This window comes from Pelmatolapia mariae, linkage group LG14, assembly GCF_036321145.2.
Source record: "Pelmatolapia mariae isolate MD_Pm_ZW linkage group LG14, Pm_UMD_F_2, whole genome shotgun sequence".
NCBI classification, from domain to species: domain Eukaryota; kingdom Metazoa; phylum Chordata; class Actinopteri; order Cichliformes; family Cichlidae; genus Pelmatolapia; species Pelmatolapia mariae.
The window spans coordinates 17,185,434-17,207,719 of record NC_086239.1 but is presented as its reverse complement, the minus strand read 5'-3'; the positions used below and the strand labels follow the sequence as shown (position 1 = coordinate 17,207,719).

At 39.3% G+C, this 22,286-nt stretch overlaps 1 protein-coding gene across 1 annotated transcript; it reads left to right on the top strand.

Moving 5' to 3' along the window:
• Window positions 1–8,533: 8,533 nt before the first annotated feature.
• LOC134641649 (sodium- and chloride-dependent GABA transporter 2-like) lies at window positions 8,534–21,075 on the top strand. Its single transcript, XM_063494141.1, has 11 exons — window positions 8,534–8,624; window positions 8,782–8,905; window positions 10,742–10,874; window positions 10,987–11,121; window positions 11,193–11,296; window positions 11,409–11,533; window positions 20,019–20,131; window positions 20,210–20,347; window positions 20,499–20,600; window positions 20,712–20,813; window positions 20,890–21,075. The coding sequence occupies exons 1-11, from the start codon at window positions 8,534–8,536 to the stop codon at window positions 21,073–21,075; spliced, it is 1,353 nt and encodes a 450-aa protein (XP_063350211.1).
• Window positions 21,076–22,286: the final 1,211 nt, after the last annotated feature.

Genomic DNA, 22,286 nt, shown 5'->3' with positions numbered 1-22,286 from the left:
TATGATATTTAAAACGCTGCTGTAATAGACAAAACCATTTCAATAAACTCGCTATTTAACATCGCTATTTATGTGTTATCAGAGAACAATCAGCTGCAAACAGCAATGAAACATTCAACTATGTACTATTTAAAGCACTAATGAGCCTGCTGTCTACCAAGATGTGATAAGTAAGTAGATTGTGGAAAGCTGGTGGGTCTACTCTCTGTGTAAAAGGTTCCTACAGGCTCCACTGCCCCCAGTCTCCGAGTTAACACACTAACAGCTAACACTGCGCCGGCTAAACGTGTATCAACGCCGAGATGGCGCCGATAGCTTTAGCCGTAGCTGCCCCACTTATTTTAGACAGTCACAATAAAAAAGTAAGCGATAATATTTCAATGTCAAACGTCATAATTAAGGTCAACATCTAAATAATGCTGTGTACAGACTCACACAGGTGTTAAATTACAGCGTAAACTTACCTTAGACGTTCCTCCGTCATTCTCCTCCTAATTGTGCTCGGAGACACAGAAAACATATCGGCAATTACCCCGATGGTTATCCCGGACAGCACTAAAGTCCTGAGTGCTGCAGCCGGGATTTCAAGACGTGGACGACCAACATTTGAAGACAGTTCTTCCTCGGCGTATTCCAAACGAACACGGTGCTGAATTGATCTTAAACTTTCGACAATGTTGTCATCGATGCTAACATCTTGAAGAGCAATTATCATCCCAAGCATTTCAGAAACATCATCTAAACGACTCAAAACAATATCTACTGGTAAATTATCCCTCTCTATCTGATCTGCTAAAATGAGCAGAATTGACTGAAGTTCACACCAGTCCGCCATCCTCCGTGACTTTTGACCTAGCATGTTTTTGCTAGCTGTGGCAGCCGTCCGTGGAGCAGGTATCCAGGAAAACTAGTCGAAAGTAAAAGATAAGCCAATAGGCGCAAAGGTCCAGCCCACTCACACTGATTGACAGACAAAGTCATTCTGCTGAAAAGTCGCATTATGAAATAAATAGGCCATTGGGGGAAAACGGGATTTTGAAATAAAGACTGACTTTGAAAAAAGGCCATTTTGGATTAAAAACGGCTGGAAATAAATAAAATGCCTCAGGAATAATCTCTGTTATTGTGAAAAATAATGACCATGAAATAATATTTCACAATAATAAGTAAATTTATATAGCAGAATGCAATATATTTCACAATAATGAGCTTTTTTTTTCAAAATGTGTTCCATTATTTCACAATATCATTCTCGCATTACATATCTGTGTCTTATTTATTCACATAGTTATTTATTTCATCATGTGCTATTTATTTATTTAATTTTGAACACTTTGGAGTTCCATAGTTTTTAGACAGATGAGCTCAAAGTGGAGAGTGGAGAATTCGGAGAAAACCAAACAATATAGCAGCACACACACCTCATACCAACTGTCCAGTGGTGGAGAGATGATGATTTGAGCTTATTTTGCAGTTACACGACATGAGCACATTGCAGTGCTTGACTCAGCCATGAATTCCTCTTCCTGGCACATGCTGATTCATGCAAAAGGAGAGTGATCTCAAGCACAACAGGAAATCTCCAGCTGAAAGCTGAACAATAAAAGAATCAAAGTGTTACAATGGCCTGGACGAAGTCCTGATATCAACCCAACTGAATTAATGCAGCGAAAATATAAGACAGCTGTCCATAAACAGATGTCTGCAAATGTCAATGAACTGAGGCAATGTTGTAAAGAAAAGTGGACCAAAATTCCTCCACAATAATGTGATCTGCATTTGAAACTGATGCCACAACTGCTGTTGGGCCAATGGAGAAGAAAACCTATGTTTGTGTTATTGATCTGAGTCATTAAAAAATGAAAATGCTATTGCATTTTGATATCATATTAAACATCACACTAAGTGGACAGAGAATTATTTCTGATATGTTTGTATTGTTAATTTTTACTTTGAGTGTGTGTAGAGGAAAGCGCAAACCTGGGAATATTCCACAAGTTAATTTAATTAACCTTAACATCAACACAACTGATAATTGTATTTTGACAGACATGTTATGTAATGGCACCTATCAAGAGAAATACATGCAATAAACATGAATGCTCTGTTTGCACACTGCTGAGAAAACATGGGGAGAGAAGTTTTCATTGTGTCTGATCTGTGTAGAAGTTTGACTAAAACCCTGGAACACTGGTTATTATTACTTATGGGACTTGGGTGTGGATTCTCTAGTTAACCCCTCTTTCTAATCTTCAGTTCTGCTCCATATCAATAAACCCCCCAAATAATCCTAGAATAAGAATATTAGTCAAAAGAGCAAGTTTTGGCACTGCACCCACAACTTTAAGCCATCCAGTTACACCAGTCTTCTAATAACATCTCTCATTTCATTCCGACCTTTGCAATGGCCTTGCAATGATGTACAAGTGTTTTTAACCCTGTCCAGTATGTGTACTCCGAGGTATTTATAGTTCTCCACAATGTCCACATCAACCCCCTGGATTGAAACAGGGGTTAAAGGTTTCCTGGTCCTCCTGAAGTCCACAATCAATTCTTTGGTCTTTGTCACGTTGAGCTACAGATGATTCTGCTCACACAACATAACAAAGGAGTCAACCACAGCCCGGTACTCTGTCTCATCACCCTCACTGATGCATCCAATCACAGCAGAATCATCAGAAAACATCTGAAGATGGCAGGTCTCTGTGCAGTGGCTAAAGTCTGTGGTGTAGAGGGTGAAGATAAAGGGGAGAGAACGGTCCCTTGTGGTGTCCGTGTTGCTGATCTCCTTGTCAGACACACAGTGTTAAAAATTCACATATTGTGGTCTTCCTGGACTTCCAATAATGAACTAAACAACGACACGTTGATAATCAGCTGTCTATAATTGGTTCCGCACCTCAAAAACATTCAGTAAAGTCACTCTGCAGCCATCAGTTTTTCATGGCCACAGGAAGGTGCTGGTGACTAAGGCCTAAGATTACCAGCAAGGACATAGACCATTCCAACAGGGATAGTTTGTCAGATTTTCTGTCTTTATACCAGTATCCTTTTTTAAAATATTTAATCATTTTTTCTCCCCATTTATACGGAACAAAAAGCCAGTGCATGAAGAGAATTTCTAGAAAGACCAAAAAAGCTTGGTGGACTGTCTCTGTTGAACCTCCACTCATACTACTGGGCTGCCAACCTAAATGCCACTTCTCTGTGGTTAAAAAACTGAAATGGCTCACCCCCAACGTATCTTCAGATTTAATTTAATACAAGTAGGCCACATTCTCTCCCTGCCTTACTATGTGCATCCTGACTATAGTTAACAATGTGAAGAGGAATATAATCATCAGTCAATCTCTGCACATTATAAAGCAATTTAAAAAAATGCTTGGGCATTCAAAATATTTTTACCTATTCTCCAATAAGTAATAACCACATTTTTATATCATCTTTGTTGGATACTAAATTTGAGGCCTGACGAATCAGAGGTATAGGTAGCATAAGGGAACTATACACTGAGAACACCTCTGCCATCTTTGAGCAATTACCTATAACGTATAGCCTATCAAGTACACATTTTCTACGTACATTGACCAGCGTACACTATATTACTTTTTGTGCCAGGGGATCCTTGGGGTAAACCAATTTTTGGAGCAGCGTGTTTTGGGGTTTGAAAGTCACAGAGATGCAGTGTTTAGAGAAAATGTGTCTGAACGGTTCGAATACTCCTGACACACAAGGGATCACTGAGGGTTTTTGCTTAAGCAGCAGTAGTCCTTCTTGTCTTCTGGATCGCCTGGAGCTTTCTTTAGGTGACTTCTCAGCTTTGACAAATGTCCAGCTGAGATAACGAGATTTACTCAGGCCCTTCTTGATAGGATGTACAGTGGTTTGCAAAAGTATTCGGCCCCCTTGAACTTTCCCACATTTTGTCACATTACAGCCACAAACATGAATCAATTTTATTGGAATTCCACGTGAAAGACCAATACAAAGTGGTGTACATGTGACAAGTGGAATGAAAATCATACATGATTCCAAACATTTTTTACAAATAAATAACTGAAAAGTGGGGTGTGCGTAATTATTCAGCCCCCTTTGGTCTGAGTGCAGTCAGTTGCCCATAGACATTGCCTGATGAGTGCTAATGACTAAATAGAGTGTACCTGTGTGTAATCTAATGTCAGTACAAATACAGCTGCTCTATAACGGCCTCAGAGGTTGTCTTTTTTTTTTTTTTTTAACCTGTCCCGTTTGGTTCTTTTGCCATTAGAATTATTGTCTAAAGGCGAAGAAAGATACCCAACGGATTTACTTTACCAAATGGACCATCCCAGCCTTGCCGTAATGGTCCATTTGATTCACCTTTTATTGTTTATTTTATTTTCACTTGCTGAATACGGGACAGACTTGACTGGTGGAAAGAAAGGGGAGAAAGAAAGAGGGAAAGAAAAAAAACTGAGAAGAGGGACGGGGGAAAAGGGCAAAAAACAAAAACCAACAGAATAAGCAGACAAAAAATACATATATCGATCACCTGGATCACCTGTTGAGAAAGAAAAAAGAAAGCAAGCAGAAGAAAACGAGAATAATAAACAACATCACAATGATATATGGGAATATGACAGTAAATACTAAATATTAAACATTATTGTACAGCACGTGAGATCGACAGCGCACAGTGTGCTTTGAGGTAGGAGCCAAAAAGGGTGTAGTTTGTGTGTGTGATCACCTGTGTGTACACCTGTGAGCATGGACGCGCTTGTTTTTTTTAAAAAGGTTCCTTCATGTAATGATCTGCTAGAGGGTGTGGGGGGCCACTGCCTCAGAGGTTGTCTAAGAGAATACTGGGAGCAACAACGCCATGAAGTCCAAAGAACACACCAGACAGGTCAGGGATAAAGTTATTGAGAAATTTAAAGCAGGCTTAGGCTACAAAAAGATTTCCTAAGCCTTGAACATCCCACGGAGCACTGTTCAAGCGATCATTCAGAAATGGAAGGAGTATGGCACAACTGTAAACCTACCAAGACAAGGCCGTCCACCTAAACTCACAGGCCGAACAAGGAGAGCGCTGATCAGAAATGCAGCCAAGAGGCCCATGGTGACTCTGGACGAGCTGCAGAGATCTACAGCTCAGGTGGGGGAATCTGTCCATAGGACAACTATTAGTCGTGCAAAAGTCCCGTTTGCAGTTTGCCATAAGCCATGTGGGGGACACAGCAAACATGTGGAAGAAGGTGCTCTGGTCAGATGAGACCAAAATGGAACTTTTTGGCCAAAATGCAAAACGCTATGTGTGGCGGAAAACTAACACTGCACATCACTCTGAACACACCATCCCCACTGTCAAATATGGTGGTGGCAGCATCATGCTCTGGGGGTGCTTCTCTTCAGCAGGGACAGGGAAGCTGGTCAGAGTTGATGGGAAGATGGATGGAGCCAAATACAGGGCAATCTTGGAAGAAAACCTCTTGGAGTCTGCAAAAGACTTGAGACTGGGGCGGAGGTTCACCTTCCAGCAGGACAACCACCCGAAACATAAAGCCAGGGCAACAATGGAATGGTTTAAAACAAAACATATCCATGTGTTAGAATGGCCCAGTCAAAGTCCAGATCTAAATCCAATCGAAAATCTGTGGCAAGATCTGAAAACTGCTGTTCACAAACACTGTCCATCTAATCTGACTGAGCTGGAGCTGTTTTGCAAAGAAGAATGGGCAAGAATTTCAGTCTCTAGATGTGCAAAGCTGGTAGAGACATACCCTAAAAGACTGGCAGCTGTAATTGCAGCAAAAGGTGGTTCTACAAAGTATTGACTCAGGGGGCTGAATAATTACGCACTCCCCACTTTTCAGTTATTTATTTGTAAAAAATGTTTGGAATCATGTATGATTTTCGTTCCACTTCTCACATGTACACCACTTTGTATTGGTCTTTCACGTGGAATTCCAATAAAATTGATTCATGTTATGTGACAAAATGTGGAAAAGTTCAAGGGGGCCGAATACTTTTGCAAGCCACTGTACTTCTGCTTCCATGGCCATGGTATTTGTGGGGATGGTGTTCACTGTTATGTCTACATATGACGGACCTACAAACTTACCCAAACTTTCCTCTATTAAAGTGAATTATTAAATGTTGTCATTTTTATGCTTACCATCTCTACATTGTTTCAAACTGTGTGATCAAAGACATTCCTTTGTCCCCCTCCCCAGCCTGTCGAGGTTGTGGGGGAGGCTGTAGTGTTTTATCACAGACACATCCCATGTGAAGGTTCTGTTTGTTGCTTGGTAAACTTCCTGCCCTTTTATGGCTTCACCTGTGTTGTGCATGGTGAACCAATAGAGGAATTGAGCCATATATTAGGTGTAGGGGAGATTACCCTCTTTTGACCAAGGATGTTGTTAAAACAGTTGTGATCAGGAAGTCACGCACACAGAGACACACACACACACACACACACACGTGCACACACATACACACACACGGTGCCTTGTCTTTTGTAACCATAGGGGGGTTTTACGAGGGAAGGTGCTTGTGTTGTGTAAACTGTAACTGTCACGAGAATAAAAGGCTACGAGGAGAGCTTGCCCTAATTTTACATGGGATTTTGCCTTTTTCAAGTGCTTTTAAACATTAAATTAGGAACATTTTAATGTGATTAAACAATGAAATTACCTATAAACAAGGTCAATGAATGAATGAATGCGGCAATATGAATAGTACAGAAATATACAGTTAACAGTTGGTTTAAATAATAATAATAATGGATTGCATTTATATAGCGCTTTTCGAGACCCTCAAAGCGCTTTACAGTTCCACTATTCATTCACTCTCACATTCACACACTGGTGGAGGCAAGCTACAGTTGTAGCCACAGCTGCCCTGGGGCAGACTGACAGAAGTGAGGCTGCCATATCGCACCATCGGCCCCTCTGGCCATCACCAGTAGGCAGTAGGTGAAGTGTTGTGCATGGTGAACACAACACCTTGTGCCCAAGGACACAACGACCGAGACTGTCCGAGCCGGGGCTCGAACCGGCAACCTTCCAATTACAAGACGAACTGCCAACTCTTGAGCCACGAACGCCCTAAATAACATTATTTGATGTAAAAAAAAAGTTTATAAGAATCATTTTATATATTTTTCCATAGTATTACATTTGAATTTAACAGTTCAATCTTTCAAATAACGGACAAATATTTGTGAAATTATGATACATTTGTGAATGTATTTTAACAATCTAAATATGCATATGTACAGACAAACATATTTAAAAAACAAGAAAATTATGTTTTATTTTATTAAAGCGCTGTACAAATACAGACCATTTTACATTTGAAATGTAAAATCACAGTCTATTTATGTAAATTGAATGATATTCTAGAAAAACAGTACAAAACTGTAAAATACACAGTAAAATACTTTTATATTACTTTTTTTTTTTTTTATAGTGTAGCAAGATTTACCACCACAATATCCGCCCCTCCCCGACTACACTCTATGGATCCACCTGTCTATATGGAGTCTCACATACAATTTCACATTTTTTGTCTATAAGCTGCCATAAACCCAGAGCAATAAACCATATAAATCTTTATTATGTAAGTGCCCTGAAATGCAGCCATTTTAAAAATAATAACAGGAAATTAAATGTCTTTCCTTAAAATGACTTTGATATTTCTTTATGTGTTAAACAAGTAACAAAGTATGAATTTCATCACCAGAAAGGGAGAGAGAAAAGTAAGGAACAGTCTTTCTGAAAGAGCTGCTGCAGTAGCTGTCCAGTCTTTACTTTATCAATGTTATGAGAACAATTCTGATTTATCTATTTATTTGTTTACAACGGTAAACACAAATTTTAAATACCAATTTACAATACAAATATATAACAATTCTAATTATATAATTAAAACAAATCATAACACACACATAATGTTGTCTGGTCGTTCCATACATTTTTATACAAACTGGATTCCAAAAAAGTTGGGACACTAAACAAATTGTGAATAAAAACTGAATGCAATGATGTGGAGATGGCAAATGTCAGTATTTTATTCAGAATAGAATGTAGATGACAGATCAAAAGTTTAATCCGAGAAAATGTATCATTTTAAAGGAAAAATATGTTGATTCAAAATTTCACGGTGTCAACAAATCCCAAAAAAGCTCATCAAAAAAAAGTATTTGATGAGCTCTTCACTTAACATTAATTAAAGTTAAACGCTTTCAAACAGACGGCATTCTCTGAATTGTTTAGATGGCGAGGATTTGAAGAAGAGGAAGATAACAAGACCTGTTATATTTTATTAAGGGCTTCTCAATTTATCTGTCAAAGATTGAGTCAGTGGTACTCAATTAAAAGAAAAAATAAATAAATTTCAGCTGGTACCCACATTGAAAAAAAAAAAAGAACAAAATCCTTAACATTTTAGGTTAAGAGATAACTTCAGACTTGGTGTAGTCATTCTCTCCTCCAATTTTTCTTCAATTCTGGATTTTGCAGCACCTTGATTCCTTTAAATCGGAAGGAAGATGTATGAACTCTGCTCCACTGAGTTCCTGGGCAGCTTGTTTGCTTGCACCAGGATCCTTTTGATTCACATGGAAGAAAACAACAACTCTGGCAATGTGACTAAATAATGTCAATAAAGAATCTTTGTATCATTGGTTAACACGTGCTAAAACTATATATCAGGTCAATGTTTATTGTTTTAGATTGTTGCTGTTACCTAGAAACTGGACATCAGGTGTGTTTTTTCTGTATTGTGTTATAAATTCAGGTGCATTTCTGGTGCCATATCTGGTATTTGTGGTAACCTGTGGTGTACCCCTGTTCCTGCTGGAGACAACTATAGGACAGTTCACCCAGGAGGGTGGCATTACATGCTGGAGGAAGCTGTGCAGGTCTTTATTATAACAAGAAAACAACATGCAGCCCTTTTCTAGAAATGACAATGTTAAGTCACAGAATTGCACAAGATCATTAGTTAATTCTAAATCCATTCTGTAGTTATCCTAACAATGAAGTTAACAGTTGATGCCACAGCTGAAAACAAAAACAGGTTACTGATAACATTTTTATGAGTAACCTTATCAGGGTTCAGCCACTGCCTCAGGCTTATCTGGTGGAATTCCCTTACCAGCCAAGAGACTTGAGTACGACATGCTCAGAGCACCTTACCCAGGAAGTTCTCTTGAGGCAGTCAAATGCCCGTAAAACCTCCGCTGTCTCTTTTCAGTGTGGAGCAGTAGTGGCTCTACTCTAGGGCCCTCCCGTATGACTGAACTTCTTACCCTTCTCCTTACTGTAATTGAGAAACGAGCCACCCACCGGTTCATTTCCACTGCTTCTATTTGTGATCTCCTTCTTTCACTATCCAAAGCTCACTTTTGATATTGTATAGGTAAAGTGTCAAAGTCATTAGGAGTTCTGTATAAAAACAAGGATGTAGTAGATTATAATCCCCTACATCTGTTTTACTGTTCACTTACACTTATTGTGCTGTATTGTGGGGATTGATTTTTAACACAATAATAAATCCAATAGTTAGCAAAAAAATCACAAAAAAGAGTAAAACAGGTAATATAATGAAATTTAATGTTATAAAAATGAAAATGTAATAATGTTTAAAGCTAAATCTAAGTTACACCCAAACTGGTGAAAGATTTTTCTCAGTACTGCAGAGTAAGTATGACCTGAGAGGTTTCTGTAATTTTACTGTAAAAAAAAAAAAAAAGAAAAGAAAAGAAAAGAAAAGAAAAGAAAGAGATTAAATGAACATGTTTGTCTGTTGTTGGGATTAAATTGTGAAATGATGTTGATATGTGCATAAAAAAATGTGCAATTCATTTGCGGTCTACAAAGTATGCTCTACAGATATATTTTTGAGTGTTATATTCAAGAAAAATGTTGTTATTGTGTTTGCAAATTTTATTTCTTTCTACTTGGAAGGTAGGGTACCTTGAATGATAACATAGGCTAGGCATAAATATAAGCACTGCTTCAGCCTGACCCTGTTCAGTCATTATTTGTATAGACATGGATCTTATATTACTGTTTTGTACAGTTTGTGTAATATGTTATGACTGAATGAATAAATAAAAATCAAATATCAAATCTGTGATCAGGAATGTCGATTGACCTCTAAATCGACAGCTTCACTTTTATGCTCACAACTCTCCCCCCCACAAATCCTCCACTTAGGGCAGCAACTTATCACAGGCGCACAGTGAACACTCCACCCTTTTGCAGCTGAGAACCATCATCTCAGATTTGGTGATGCCGATTCTCATTCTGATTCTCATTCTCTCCCACCAATTCACATTTGGCTGCAAATCAGCCAAATGCCAGCAGAACCATAATAATTCTCAAAAAAGGCATAGAACCTGAGGTTAACAAAGTGAAAGCTTTCCAACACTTGGATCCACCATGAAATTCTGTCCATGGATATTATTAACAGAATCCATAACAAACATAGTGTTGTTCAAACATAGTGTTTGTTATAGACATACCATTGCAGCACATGAATTCAATAAAAGAACAAAGTTTAGATCAGAAATACTGTTCCTCACAGTCATGCCCCTCCAGGTCTCACTGTAATTACCCACTTAATTACTGAAATCTCTTTTTATAGGAGAGTGGAGTCTGCATGATATATATATATATATATATATATATATATATATATATATATATATATATATATATACATATGCCTTCTGCATTTAATTGACTTCTAGACGACGAGTGCTGGCGATCTCAGGGGGCATTGAGGAAATAGGTAGCATCCGATGGGAGTTGCTGTTTTGCCTCATCGCTATGTGGATCATCTGCTACTTTTGTATCTGGAAAGGAGTCAGGTCTACAGGAAAGGTCTTTGCACAAGCTGCAGAATTGTGGTCAATGACTATATATACAGTAGATATATATGGTGCATATGGAGTAAACATTTTAATGCCCTCAAATGTTGCTTTTTTCACCACAGGTGGTATATGTCACAGCTACCTTCCCCTATGTGATGTTGTTAATTCTGTTGATTCGTGGCCTCTCTCTTCCTGGAGCATTAGAAGGAGTGATGTTTTATCTTCTGCCTGAACCCTCACGACTGATAGACCCTCAGGTACGAGCTCCAATCTATAACAGTGTCTAGTACAGGTGGACAAGTGTAATACTGTTGCTTTATTGGAACAGGTGTGGATGGAGGCTGGGAGTCAGATCTTCTTCTTCTACAGTATCGGAGTGGGTACCCTAACTGTGCTGGGAAGCTACAACAAATACAACAACAACTGCTCTAAGTATGCTGATCATTAATGCTGATAGTTAATTAAGTCTAATTTAGGCATATTAAAATCCCCATATTACTAAACGCAGTGACTTCACATTGCACTTTGTTTTTGTGATTTGCAGAGACTCTCTGATGCTGTGTTTGCTGAACAGTGGTACCAGTTTTGTAGCTGGTTTTGCTGTGTTCTCAGTGCTGGGATTCATGGCTCATGAGCAAGGTGTTCCTATTGCAGAAGTGGCCGAGTCAGGTATATATCACAAACATGCAGCCACATTCTCCTAGAAGCGGGGGGGTTGCCCATACATTTCATTCTTCATTAGTAGACTTATACTTAGTTTATGGACGCTTGTTTCCAGAAGTGAAAAAAACAACAACAATTTGTTGCAAACACTCAAAATTTTACAGACTCAAATTTCTAAGTTGAACTTAGAAATTTTGTATGGCAAATATTATGGTGGCCCTGAGAGGTCAAATGCACTGCAACTCAAGAAAACACAGCAATAGAAAACTGTTGCAAAAGCAACAAATGGAAGTGACATAAAACCCAATGGAAAAAGAAGAAAATGCAGCAAAAATAAATAAATAAATTCACAAAAACAATAAAAGTCTTTGGGAAAAAACATTAGAGACCACCTGCTGAAGTGACAAGCTAATAGTAGTAAAAGTGTATCTTCAGCATTATATGAATCATGTGATTAAGTACCTCACAACACCAATATATCCTCTGTGTCTTTTAAGCATGGCCCAGTGCAATCCTTCCTTCATTTCAGTTTCTGTCACTTCTGTCACACCTTTACTGTAAAGTTATTGTCTCCCCCAAAAAACCTTTGTTTGTGTTTTGTTTGCTTTTGTGGCATTTTTCTATTTGTGTGCGTTTCATTAAATTCGAGTGCATTTGACAAATTTTTTTCTATCCTTAACCTCCTAGGACCTGGCGTCCACATATGTGGACATCACACATTCGGTTGTCTAGGACAAAATACTACATTTTGCTCTACAAGGGCCCGATATCCACTTACAAGGACATTATACTGCCACTGTTTGATCTAAATTTTAGACGAATATCCCCATATGTGGCGGCTCATTTTTCTCAGAAACAAAAATCCAGTAAAAAAAAAAAAATCTGGTAATTCTTTGTTTTTACATTCATCGGGTCCCAATATGCCCAAATATCAAAGAGAAATATAAAATGAATGCCATGGAAGAGTTTGGGTCTTAGGAGGATAACTCAAACTTTCAGGTTAGGTATCTCAAAATCTAAATGTAGAAATTTGAGTCAGTTTGACTTGACTTAGGTCTGCCCAGGTGATCTACCAATACATTAGGAGTTTTAGGTGTTGTAAACATATAAGCGAGGTTACAATTGTCACAGTTTGTTGCTTGCATATTTATAAGTTTATGCCGTTTTAGCCAATATTAAAGAGAATAATGTTTTTGTTTTTTTGCAGTGGACTTTAAGTTAAAATTGGATAAATGCTTTTCCACATATATTGTAATATCTGAAATAGCACAAAAGAAACAAATAAATAAACAGAAAATATTCACATGAACAAAAGGAGTCTATAGAGATTCTATATAGCTGTCTTGAAAAAGCAAAATGTGTTTGGCACCACCATGCATTCAGATCGCAATTGTGATTGCAGAAGCTGCCAGGCAGGAAAGAGTTAAAATAAATAAAATTTAAACAAACAAACAAACATTAAAAACAAGGTTCAATAGTTGCACTGAAGCTGTAGAAAGTTCTTTAGAATAAAGCTGGAATATAGTTATGCTATTTTTACAAAACTTTTAAACTTTATGTCTTGGTTGTTTTTTAATCTGTCCCTCTTCCTGTTCTGTTTCTGTGTCCTTAATGTCACTCTGGTACCAATAAGTTTAAGCTGAGGTATCAGACAGAGCACCCATGCAGGGATCCATTAGGCAAAAAACTATTTCACACAGAGCCAATTTCATAAATATGGAGTATGGACTCCCCTTTTGCTGTGCTTAACTAGCTTTTAGAGGAATACACAAAACCATAAAAAACAAGTCTGCCCCTGAGTACTTTTAAAATGATAATGATAGCTGGAGTGTTGCATAGACCTAAGTACATTATGATGTAAATTTAACAGCTTAATATGGAACACACTGAATGATTATTTCATTCAAAACCCAAACAACTCTAACGGAGGACCTTCATAAGTTAGAGTAATTTAGAAATGCCAATAATTATATTAATCCAATGTGTTTGGGTTAAAATTTTGTAAAAGCACTAATTTAATCTCATCCCTTTTAAGTCTAGTTACTATCTAAAATATTTATATCCGGTCTCGCTGTTTTTGTTTTTTTGTTGTTATTTTGCTTTTAATCTTTTGGACAGCTTTTGCTGATTATATTGTAAAATATAATGTTTATAATAGTCACAAATGTCATTTGTCGGTATCCATAGCCAGTTTTGTCAGTGATCTGACTGAGGGGATTCAGGCCTATGCATAACAGCAGTGGGGACAGAGGATCTCCTTGGTAGATCCCGCACTTGATGGTGACTTGTGCTATGGGGTTGAAGTTGGCCGCTAGTGTTGTATGCCCCATCCCCACTGAGTTCCTGATGAAGGCTCTTAGGGTCCTGTTGATCTTGTATAGTTCTAGACATTTCAGGATCCAGGTGTGGGGCATTGAGTCACAGGCCTTCTTGTTGTCAATCCAGGCACTGCACAGGTTGGTCAGTCTGGTCTTGCTGTCTTGGGTGACTGTTCTGTCTACCAATAGATGGTGTTTTGCTCCTCTGGTATTCCTGCCAATTCCTTTTTGTGCCCTGCTCATGTACTGAGCCACGTGCCTATGCATCTTAGCCACTATGATGTCTGAGGCAAGTTATTGGCTGGTAGTTGGATGATCCCTTCTGGGGATCCTTGAGGATCAGGTCTGTCCGGCCTTCAGTTAGCCATTCTGGGTGATTAGAATCTGGTTCATTTGCACTGCCAGATGCTCACAGAGTGCAGTCAGTTTCTTCAACCAGTAGGCATGAATCATGTCGGGTCCTGTGCTATCCAACCCTTCATACTGGAGTCCCTTTCTTGGATGTCTGCTACTGTGATGGTTACTCGTCCCTGTTCAGGCAGGTTGATGTGTACTGCTCTTAGATCCACTAGCCACTGACCATTGCCATTATGTGTTGCTCAGTCTGCAGCCTTGGTTGTGCTGTTCTCATATTGTTCCTCTGCCACTGAGAGTACACCTTGGATGGTTCTGTGGTGAACAGCTGGTTTATTCTCCCGCCTTCTATTTCTCTGGTATACCTCTCAGCTGGCCAAGGCTGTGAGTCTTGGCAGTTTTCAAGACCTCAGGAATGTACAGTTACTTGAAAAGTTACTTGCTGTACTTCTTAGCCAACTATCAGAGCTGCAGAAAGGTACAATTAAGAAGGTGCCTAACTTACTTCCATGTTACCTTGATCTTAGCCTCTAGTCTATTTCTCCATGGAGGATACAGCTCTTTGTGGCTGTTCATCTTGTAGCCAAGCGTCTCACTAATCACTTCTGCCGTGGTGTAGATCAGCTGGTTAGTCTCGGTAATGGTGGCAGTAGGTATTGGCTGTAGTGCTGCATTCACATCAGAGGGTACTTCACGTAATTTTGGTAACCATAATCTTGGCAAACCATAGGTTTCAAGGTTCCAAGCTTCTAAGCTTCACCATGATCTTATCTTTAAGGTCAGTTCCTGTTGTACTCAAGACTCCTTCTGTCGTACTTGGGGCTTGGTACCCAATCTCGGGTGGGAGGGGTGATGACAATATCTCCCCCCTGACCTGTCGTGCTGGCTCCCCCTTGCCATAGTATTTGTGTTTTACCTTGTCAACCTCTAGCCATATTAAAGCAGTTCCTTCTTCCGAATGTTGTAACACTAAGCTACAAGTTGTCAATCTGGATTCTGTGTATCAAAGACCCCATACGTCTCACATCCTATTCATGTAACCGCTTCTGCTGGGGTTACTTGCTTAGTAGCATTCCAACAGTGCCATGTTGTCTCTTGACCACTTGTTGTCTCTTGCCTTCTTGTTCCAACATCGCAACAGACTCTGTCCAATGAGAAGTGTTTGTGATTGTCTGTCCTACCGCACTGTTTGTACAGCAGAGGGTTGTAGTCCATCAATGTGCGAATAAGTGTGTGTGTATATGTATATTGTCTCCTAGGATCTTGGGTTAGCACGCCATCCAGTGAACACTGGAACAGTATGAGATCCAGACTCGCTGAACTGGTCCTTAGGTTCATCCCATATAAAAACCTGACCTATAAACAAGATCAAATATATGTCACGACCAATTTAAGGATAACCCTCATGAATTAAACTAAAGTAGTGTCACACTGCAGTAACTACTATTCAGAAAAGCTATCATCAATTCAGTCAAGTTGTACAACATCAAATGTCAAGGTTCAAAATTCACAGTATCAAGGTTCAAAATTCAGTTGTAACCTGCAGTAATATTAAAGATTTTCCACAAGGCTTCAAATATTCAGTAACTATAGTCACCGTATAATTCATTTTTATGGTAAACATTCATTACATCCATCACAAATAACTCACTGTATATATAATCAATCACAAAGAAATAAGTGTGTTACCCCTTTTAAGAAATGGAGTTACACGCAAATGCTTATCAGAAACTGAACAAAGTGCAAATAAGTGCAAGAACTCAGTCTATGCATAGGAGCATTAAAACAGATGTGCTTAATCCCACTTGTACCGTAGGCCTAACAGTACAAGTGGAAATACACTAAAAATTACCCACACAAATTTATCACTGAACATGGTAAAATACTCGATTGACATCATAACAGTATCAGGAAGCAGCATAAAATCTCCTTACAATTATCTCCCATAAAACTATTATTTTCAGCTGCTCTAACCATCTACAGCTTTTCACAGGGTAATGACTTGGTTAGCGATCTAATTAGCATAACTATAGTGCATTTCAGAAGCTATGTCCTAATTCATAGGCCGCATCCTTCGGAGGACCCAGCCTTCGCGGTCTATGTGGGCCGGGTCCTTCGAAGACTGAGAAGGCCGGAAGTGCGAGGCTGTGAAATGGGACGGTCTAGCCTTCAGATTTGCATCACCAGCTGTCTCGGTGGAGTAACTCAGCCGTCTGGTCTTCACTCGCTAATATATAACAGGACATTGGAGTAAATTCTCGACCATCTCACACTTCTGTTTAATCAGTTTTCTGTTTGACGTTTATTCAGCTGTGTGAAAAGTTGAACTTTAATCACAGCCAAACCGATTTACTCAGGAACAAATAAAACACTGAAAAAAGCCAAATTGTAACATTTTTAAGTTATCTAAGTGACTTATATATCACGTTTAACCTGAGTAGCGAAAGACCACGGGGGTTTGAAAACGATGTGCCGGGAGTAGAGCAGGGCGATATGACCAAAAATATTTATCACGATATACATTTGAAAATTTGCGATAACAATATAACTGACGATATAATTGACACTAGACAAAATACTTTACAACTCCACAACTTTATTAGTGCAAAAAAAACCCCATCAATGTATTTTCACTTAAACAAGCAGCTGTTTTTTATGTGCATTAAAGTTATATAAAAATGTAACAGTGCAAATGCAAATTCCTTGCTGATAGTTTAACCAAAAGGCATTTCCAGTGGAAATTGGCTGACATATCCTCAGCATAACCATGTATAATATCCACAAAACTTAAAAAGAGGTTATACACACACAGTACCGTAATACTATGTTGAAGCACAGTACGTATCACTCCGAGAGGCTCCTGCCTATGATAGCCGTAATGCTCCAATCCATCAAGCGGTGCGGGTTTGTAGCTTAGCAAAGTCGTACTAAAACATTTGACAGATTTTCGAGCGCCATGTGCCACATAAAATCGTTTCGAGGTCAGTAAACACAACCAGAATTCATACATAAGGCACACGGGATTATAAGGGGCACTGTCGATTTTCAGAAAAATCAAAGGATTGATTTTAAGTGTGCCGTATTTTCCAAAAAACACGGTAATAACGACGGCCTGCTAACATGCTCCACCAAAAATAGTGCTTTGTTGTGTATCTGACGGACGAAAGCTAAACCAGTTCCACACCACTGAAGTTGCAGCATTTTTACAAACCAATTCTGGTTCATCCATTTCATTCAATGATCCGCTTTCGCCCTTCTCATTCTCCGTCGCCACCATGCTTTTTCCGCCATATGCATATGAAAACAAAGGCACTGCGCATGCGCGTTTTACCCATATTCTATCGCGATATTTCATTTTCTTTTCGTTCCCCAACATTATACCGGTATTACCGTGAACGGTATTATATGGCCCAGCCCTAGCCGGGAGTTCACTGTTCTCGCCGGCTCCAGTGAGCCTCGACCTCCCAGTTAGCTATCCACCTGGTGGGTAATAGACGTCTTTGAAAACATCGGAGCACTTTTGCAAATATGTGTGTCTTGATAAACCGAGCAGATATTTGAAGTTTACACACCTACATTCTCGCCTGAAAATATGTTAAGAGTTTATTTTATGAACCAGAAAGAGTAATAAGAGTAATCTTAAAACTAAGTAGCTGCCGCCATTGTTTGAAACTGGAATTGGCTGGGTCGCGCTATGAATTCTGGGATAGGTTGGGCCACGAAGGATACACCCGACCCATCCTTCAGATATGGGGAAATGAAGGCTGCATTTGTTGGCCGCATTTGAAGAAGCCTTCGAATTGGGACAGCCTTTGTCATCTGGCTGTGACATAATCGGCCTTCAAATGCGGCCTCCGAAGGATGCAGCCTGTGAATTGGGACATAGCTCTAGAGACACTTACCAACTGTAACCACATTCATATTGTAGCAAGCACCACTCACGTGTCTAATTAGCCACATTTAGCTTACCGCTGCCGAGTGGGATGCTCAGTGTTTACGTGACGCCAGTGGCGGTCCTAGCCTGCTTGGCGCCCCGGGCAAACACTCCTACTCTCCCTCTTCTTAGAGCAACTGTAACCCACATAATTTCCTTAGAGATTAAAAAAGTATTCTGATTGTTTCAGGATACATAACCCGCCATTATCCAATGACACATCTGCTTACCTGTATCTTTCGTTTCTCCTCCACTTCTTTTCTCTTTTTTTCTAAACTGAGCACCTGATGACTTTGAACTGTTCTTGTCTTGTAATTTTGCACTCCAGTATGAACACAAATCCCCCAACTCTTGGATCACCACAACATAACCTAATAAACCTACACCTTAGTTCACAGATTCACTTTGTCTAGGGTTTATTTCTGGGATTTCACACAACCCAGGATTCAAATCATGAATACATAATGGGCTTGGATTTACATCATTATGAATGAAATGTGCTCTATTTGGAAGCAGCCACCCCCCACACCTTTCGATGTGTTGTGTGTGAGACTTTAAATCATCAAACTGTAAATTATAAATTTTAAATTGTTATTGGTCCCTTTACCCCTGGTCCTAAAGTGTATATTTATTTTCTTACTCTTCTTAAATTTATTGTTTGTTTACTTGCACTGCTGTAACTGGAGCCTCGTCCTCTCGTCTCTCTGGACTGTATGTAGCGGAGATGACAATAAAGTTTACTTTGACTTCAGCAGCAAGGCACACTGAGGGCTCTCGCGCTCACTTTTCGCTTATAGAATTTCGAAAAAACATCGGTGCAAATGGTGTTTTCGTGTTTGTTGGTTTGTTTTTATTTTGTTTTATTTTGGGGGTGGGTTATTAAAGGCTGCTCAAGCCAGCCAGTGAATCCCCCCGCCGCCCCGCCCTCTCCTCCCTGTGCCGCAAGCAGCAGGCGCACCTCGCAAACGGAGGGCGCCCTTACTCCCAGCAAATGGGCGATAGAAAACCGATCGGTGCCTATGCCATTCCCGATATGCGCTGGCATGACGCACGAGCAATTTTTTTTTTTTTTTTTTTTTTTTGCCGATGCCCGTGATGCCGCCCCGGGCAACCGCCCGTATCAAAAACCGCTACTGCGTGACGCCATGGCTCAGTAAACCCCCCCGTTTTCACTCCGTCCTCTACAACAACCAATGCAAAACCATACTTGGTGAACAATATCAGTTTAAATGGTATTTCACTCGTTAGAGGTTATTTTCTCCAGCTTACCAATAAAAAAGTTTTAGCCCGTCTGCTCTGCTCGGCTGTAGAAAGCAAGAGACTGAAAATACGGGAGCTGGCGCTGAGGGAGAAGAACTGCCTAGAGCTTAAACAAGAGGAGTGGAATAAAACAATAGGCTCTCATCAGATTTCATCAACACTTGGAAAAACTTAACTCTTGTTTAGCCAAAACACACATCATATATAAATCTGTGTCCCTTTCATGTTTAAATAAATATATTGATTTTGTTTCACTGTCATTAAAGAAGGACAGTAAGAGCAGAAACAATGAACATGACATGTTTACTTTTCTTTTTTAAAGATGATTTTAGGAACTGGTTAACGGTGTCCTTGTTCCCCCCCCCCCCCCCCCCCCCCTAAATGGTGAAAACAAACTTCCGTACAAATCAAATCTCAGCCTCTTGCGCCATCTTGTGGACAGTCAAACATGAGTAGCAAAGTAATATTTGTTAATATGAGCAGGCACAGGTGGCTGTTCAATTTACTGCATTCCTGCTGTCATATTTATGCCATTACACACCACAAACTGTCCAAACTAAAACACAAACATTCGACACTGGCTGGCATGTTTTATATGTTCTGGCATCATGCTGTTGTGTTTCAGGTCCAGGCCTGGCGTTCATTGCATACCCTCAGGCTGTAGCCATGATGCCCCTGCCTCAACTGTGGTCCATCTGTTTCTTTGTTATGCTCATTCTCTTGGGTCTGGATACACAAGTAAGACACACACAACTTTGAAACATTGCATTTATGCTTTGAAATTTACTCAGTGCGTTTTGTCCATTCTCTGCACAGTTTGTTAACATGGAGGTTTTGATGACGTCCTTCATCGATATGTTTCCCAAAGTGTTGCGCAGACCTGGCCGAAGGGAGATTTTTCTCCTTTTCTTCTGCCTAATATGCTTCTTCTCTCAGCTTGTCATGGTTACTGAGGTCTGTATGTAATGTATCACTGCCAAAAAGTGTTTTAGAAATGTGTGTGTGGGTCTGAAAGAAAATATTTAAAAATTATATATCCTAAGTTCCTGATTTTAGATTTAAAACTAAACGCATATGAAATAAACATCTGTGTTATTGTCTCTAGGGAGGAATGTTTGTGTTCCAGTTGTTGGATTACTATGCTTGTAATGGAGCCTGCATCCTCTTCCTATGTGTGTTTAAAACTCTGGCACTGGGCTGGATATATGATCAGGGAAATTTTCACAGATTTATCTTGTGGACACTATAGACATTATAGTGCCGTTTAACACCAAGTGTGATCAATATATGTTGTTTATCTTGTTTGTTCTCCTATTAAGGTGTAGATAAGTTGTATGACATAATAAAGGACATGACAGGGACACAAGCCAACTACTTCTTTAAACTCTGCTGGCTCTACCTCACACCACTGGTCTCACTGGTGAGTTGGGCTTTAAGTGTTAAGATGTTAACACAAAATTCTCCACCAACTAAACCATCTCCTTTTGATTTCTCAGGGCTCTTTTATATATTCTTTAATCGAGTACCAGCCTCTGACCTTTAATCGGTGGTACATCTACCCATCCTGGGCATATGTGCTGGGGTGGATACTGGCCCTCTCCTCCATCCTGCTTGTTCCAGGATGGGCCCTGTATAAGCTGGGCACTGGGACTGGGATGGGAGGTGGGATGATTGTGGTATAAGATTAAACACAGTGTGGGAAATAATTATTTTATCCCCTTCTGAATTTGAAAGTTTGTTCACTTAGAAAGAAATGAATAGGCTTTATTTTTTATGGTTGTTTCATTTTAATAAAGACACAGAATATCAACCCCAAAATTAATAAAATAACGCATTACGTGAAAGTTATAAATGATTTGTATCTCACTGTTTTAAATAAGTCTTTGATCCCAAAGCAAAAATGGGAGTAGACTGTTCGTGGCAAGCACAGTGATTGGACATTTCTTGTTGGTAGTCACCAGATTTGCACACTTGCCAGGAGGGATTTTGATCCACTCTTCTTTACAGAAACTCTCTAATTCGTTTAGATTTAAAATGTGCTTATTTAGGCGCTGCTTTGTTGCCTTGGAAGTATGTTTTGAGTGACTGTCATGTTGAAAGACCCATCTTCAGTGTTCTGGCTGAACGAAGGAGGTTGCCGTCCATGATTTTATGATACATGGCTCCAGCCATTGTCCCCTCAATACTGTGAAGTCATCCTATAACCTACCTTACTGTTTATTTCTTTGTGAGCAAATTTTTAAAATTCAAATAATTATGTACCCCCACTGTATATTGTTAAACAAAAATGTATAGCTTACGTGCCTGCACTGTTTTAACCACAATATGCAGCCACCCAGCTAACTAAATGTAGCTTCCTATGACAAGATTTTAATGACTCACATCCCAGCTTATGTTGTAGCCTTTCAGAATTGTTTTTAAAATTTTAAGTATGATACTGTCACAAACAAACTTGTTTATGCATACTTCCTACATTTTTTAGCGTTTCCATCATCTTTGCCAGCCAAATCTTGAAAACTCAGAGAACCAAAGGAAAGAAACTGGGGAGCAGAGCATCAAAGAAGAACTTCTGCTGTAGTTCAAACTCAACTGATAGAAAAAGGTCATCTGGTCCTTTGGTTTTTGCTACAATTTGGAGCTGAATGTGATGTGGCTTTCTCTGTTTACCTTTACACAACTGATTGTATAAAACATAAAATGTTAAAATTTTGTCTCGTAAAAACAAAATTGGAATTGCAAATGAGATTGATTTAATGGTATCCACCACGAAATGTGTAAAAAATACAAAGAGCTGATTGAGTTACAACTTTAGTTCTGTCTGAAGCACTTAGAGCAACAAATCAACAAAACATAAAAATGGCCTGTATTTGTATAGCGCTTTACTATACTTTAT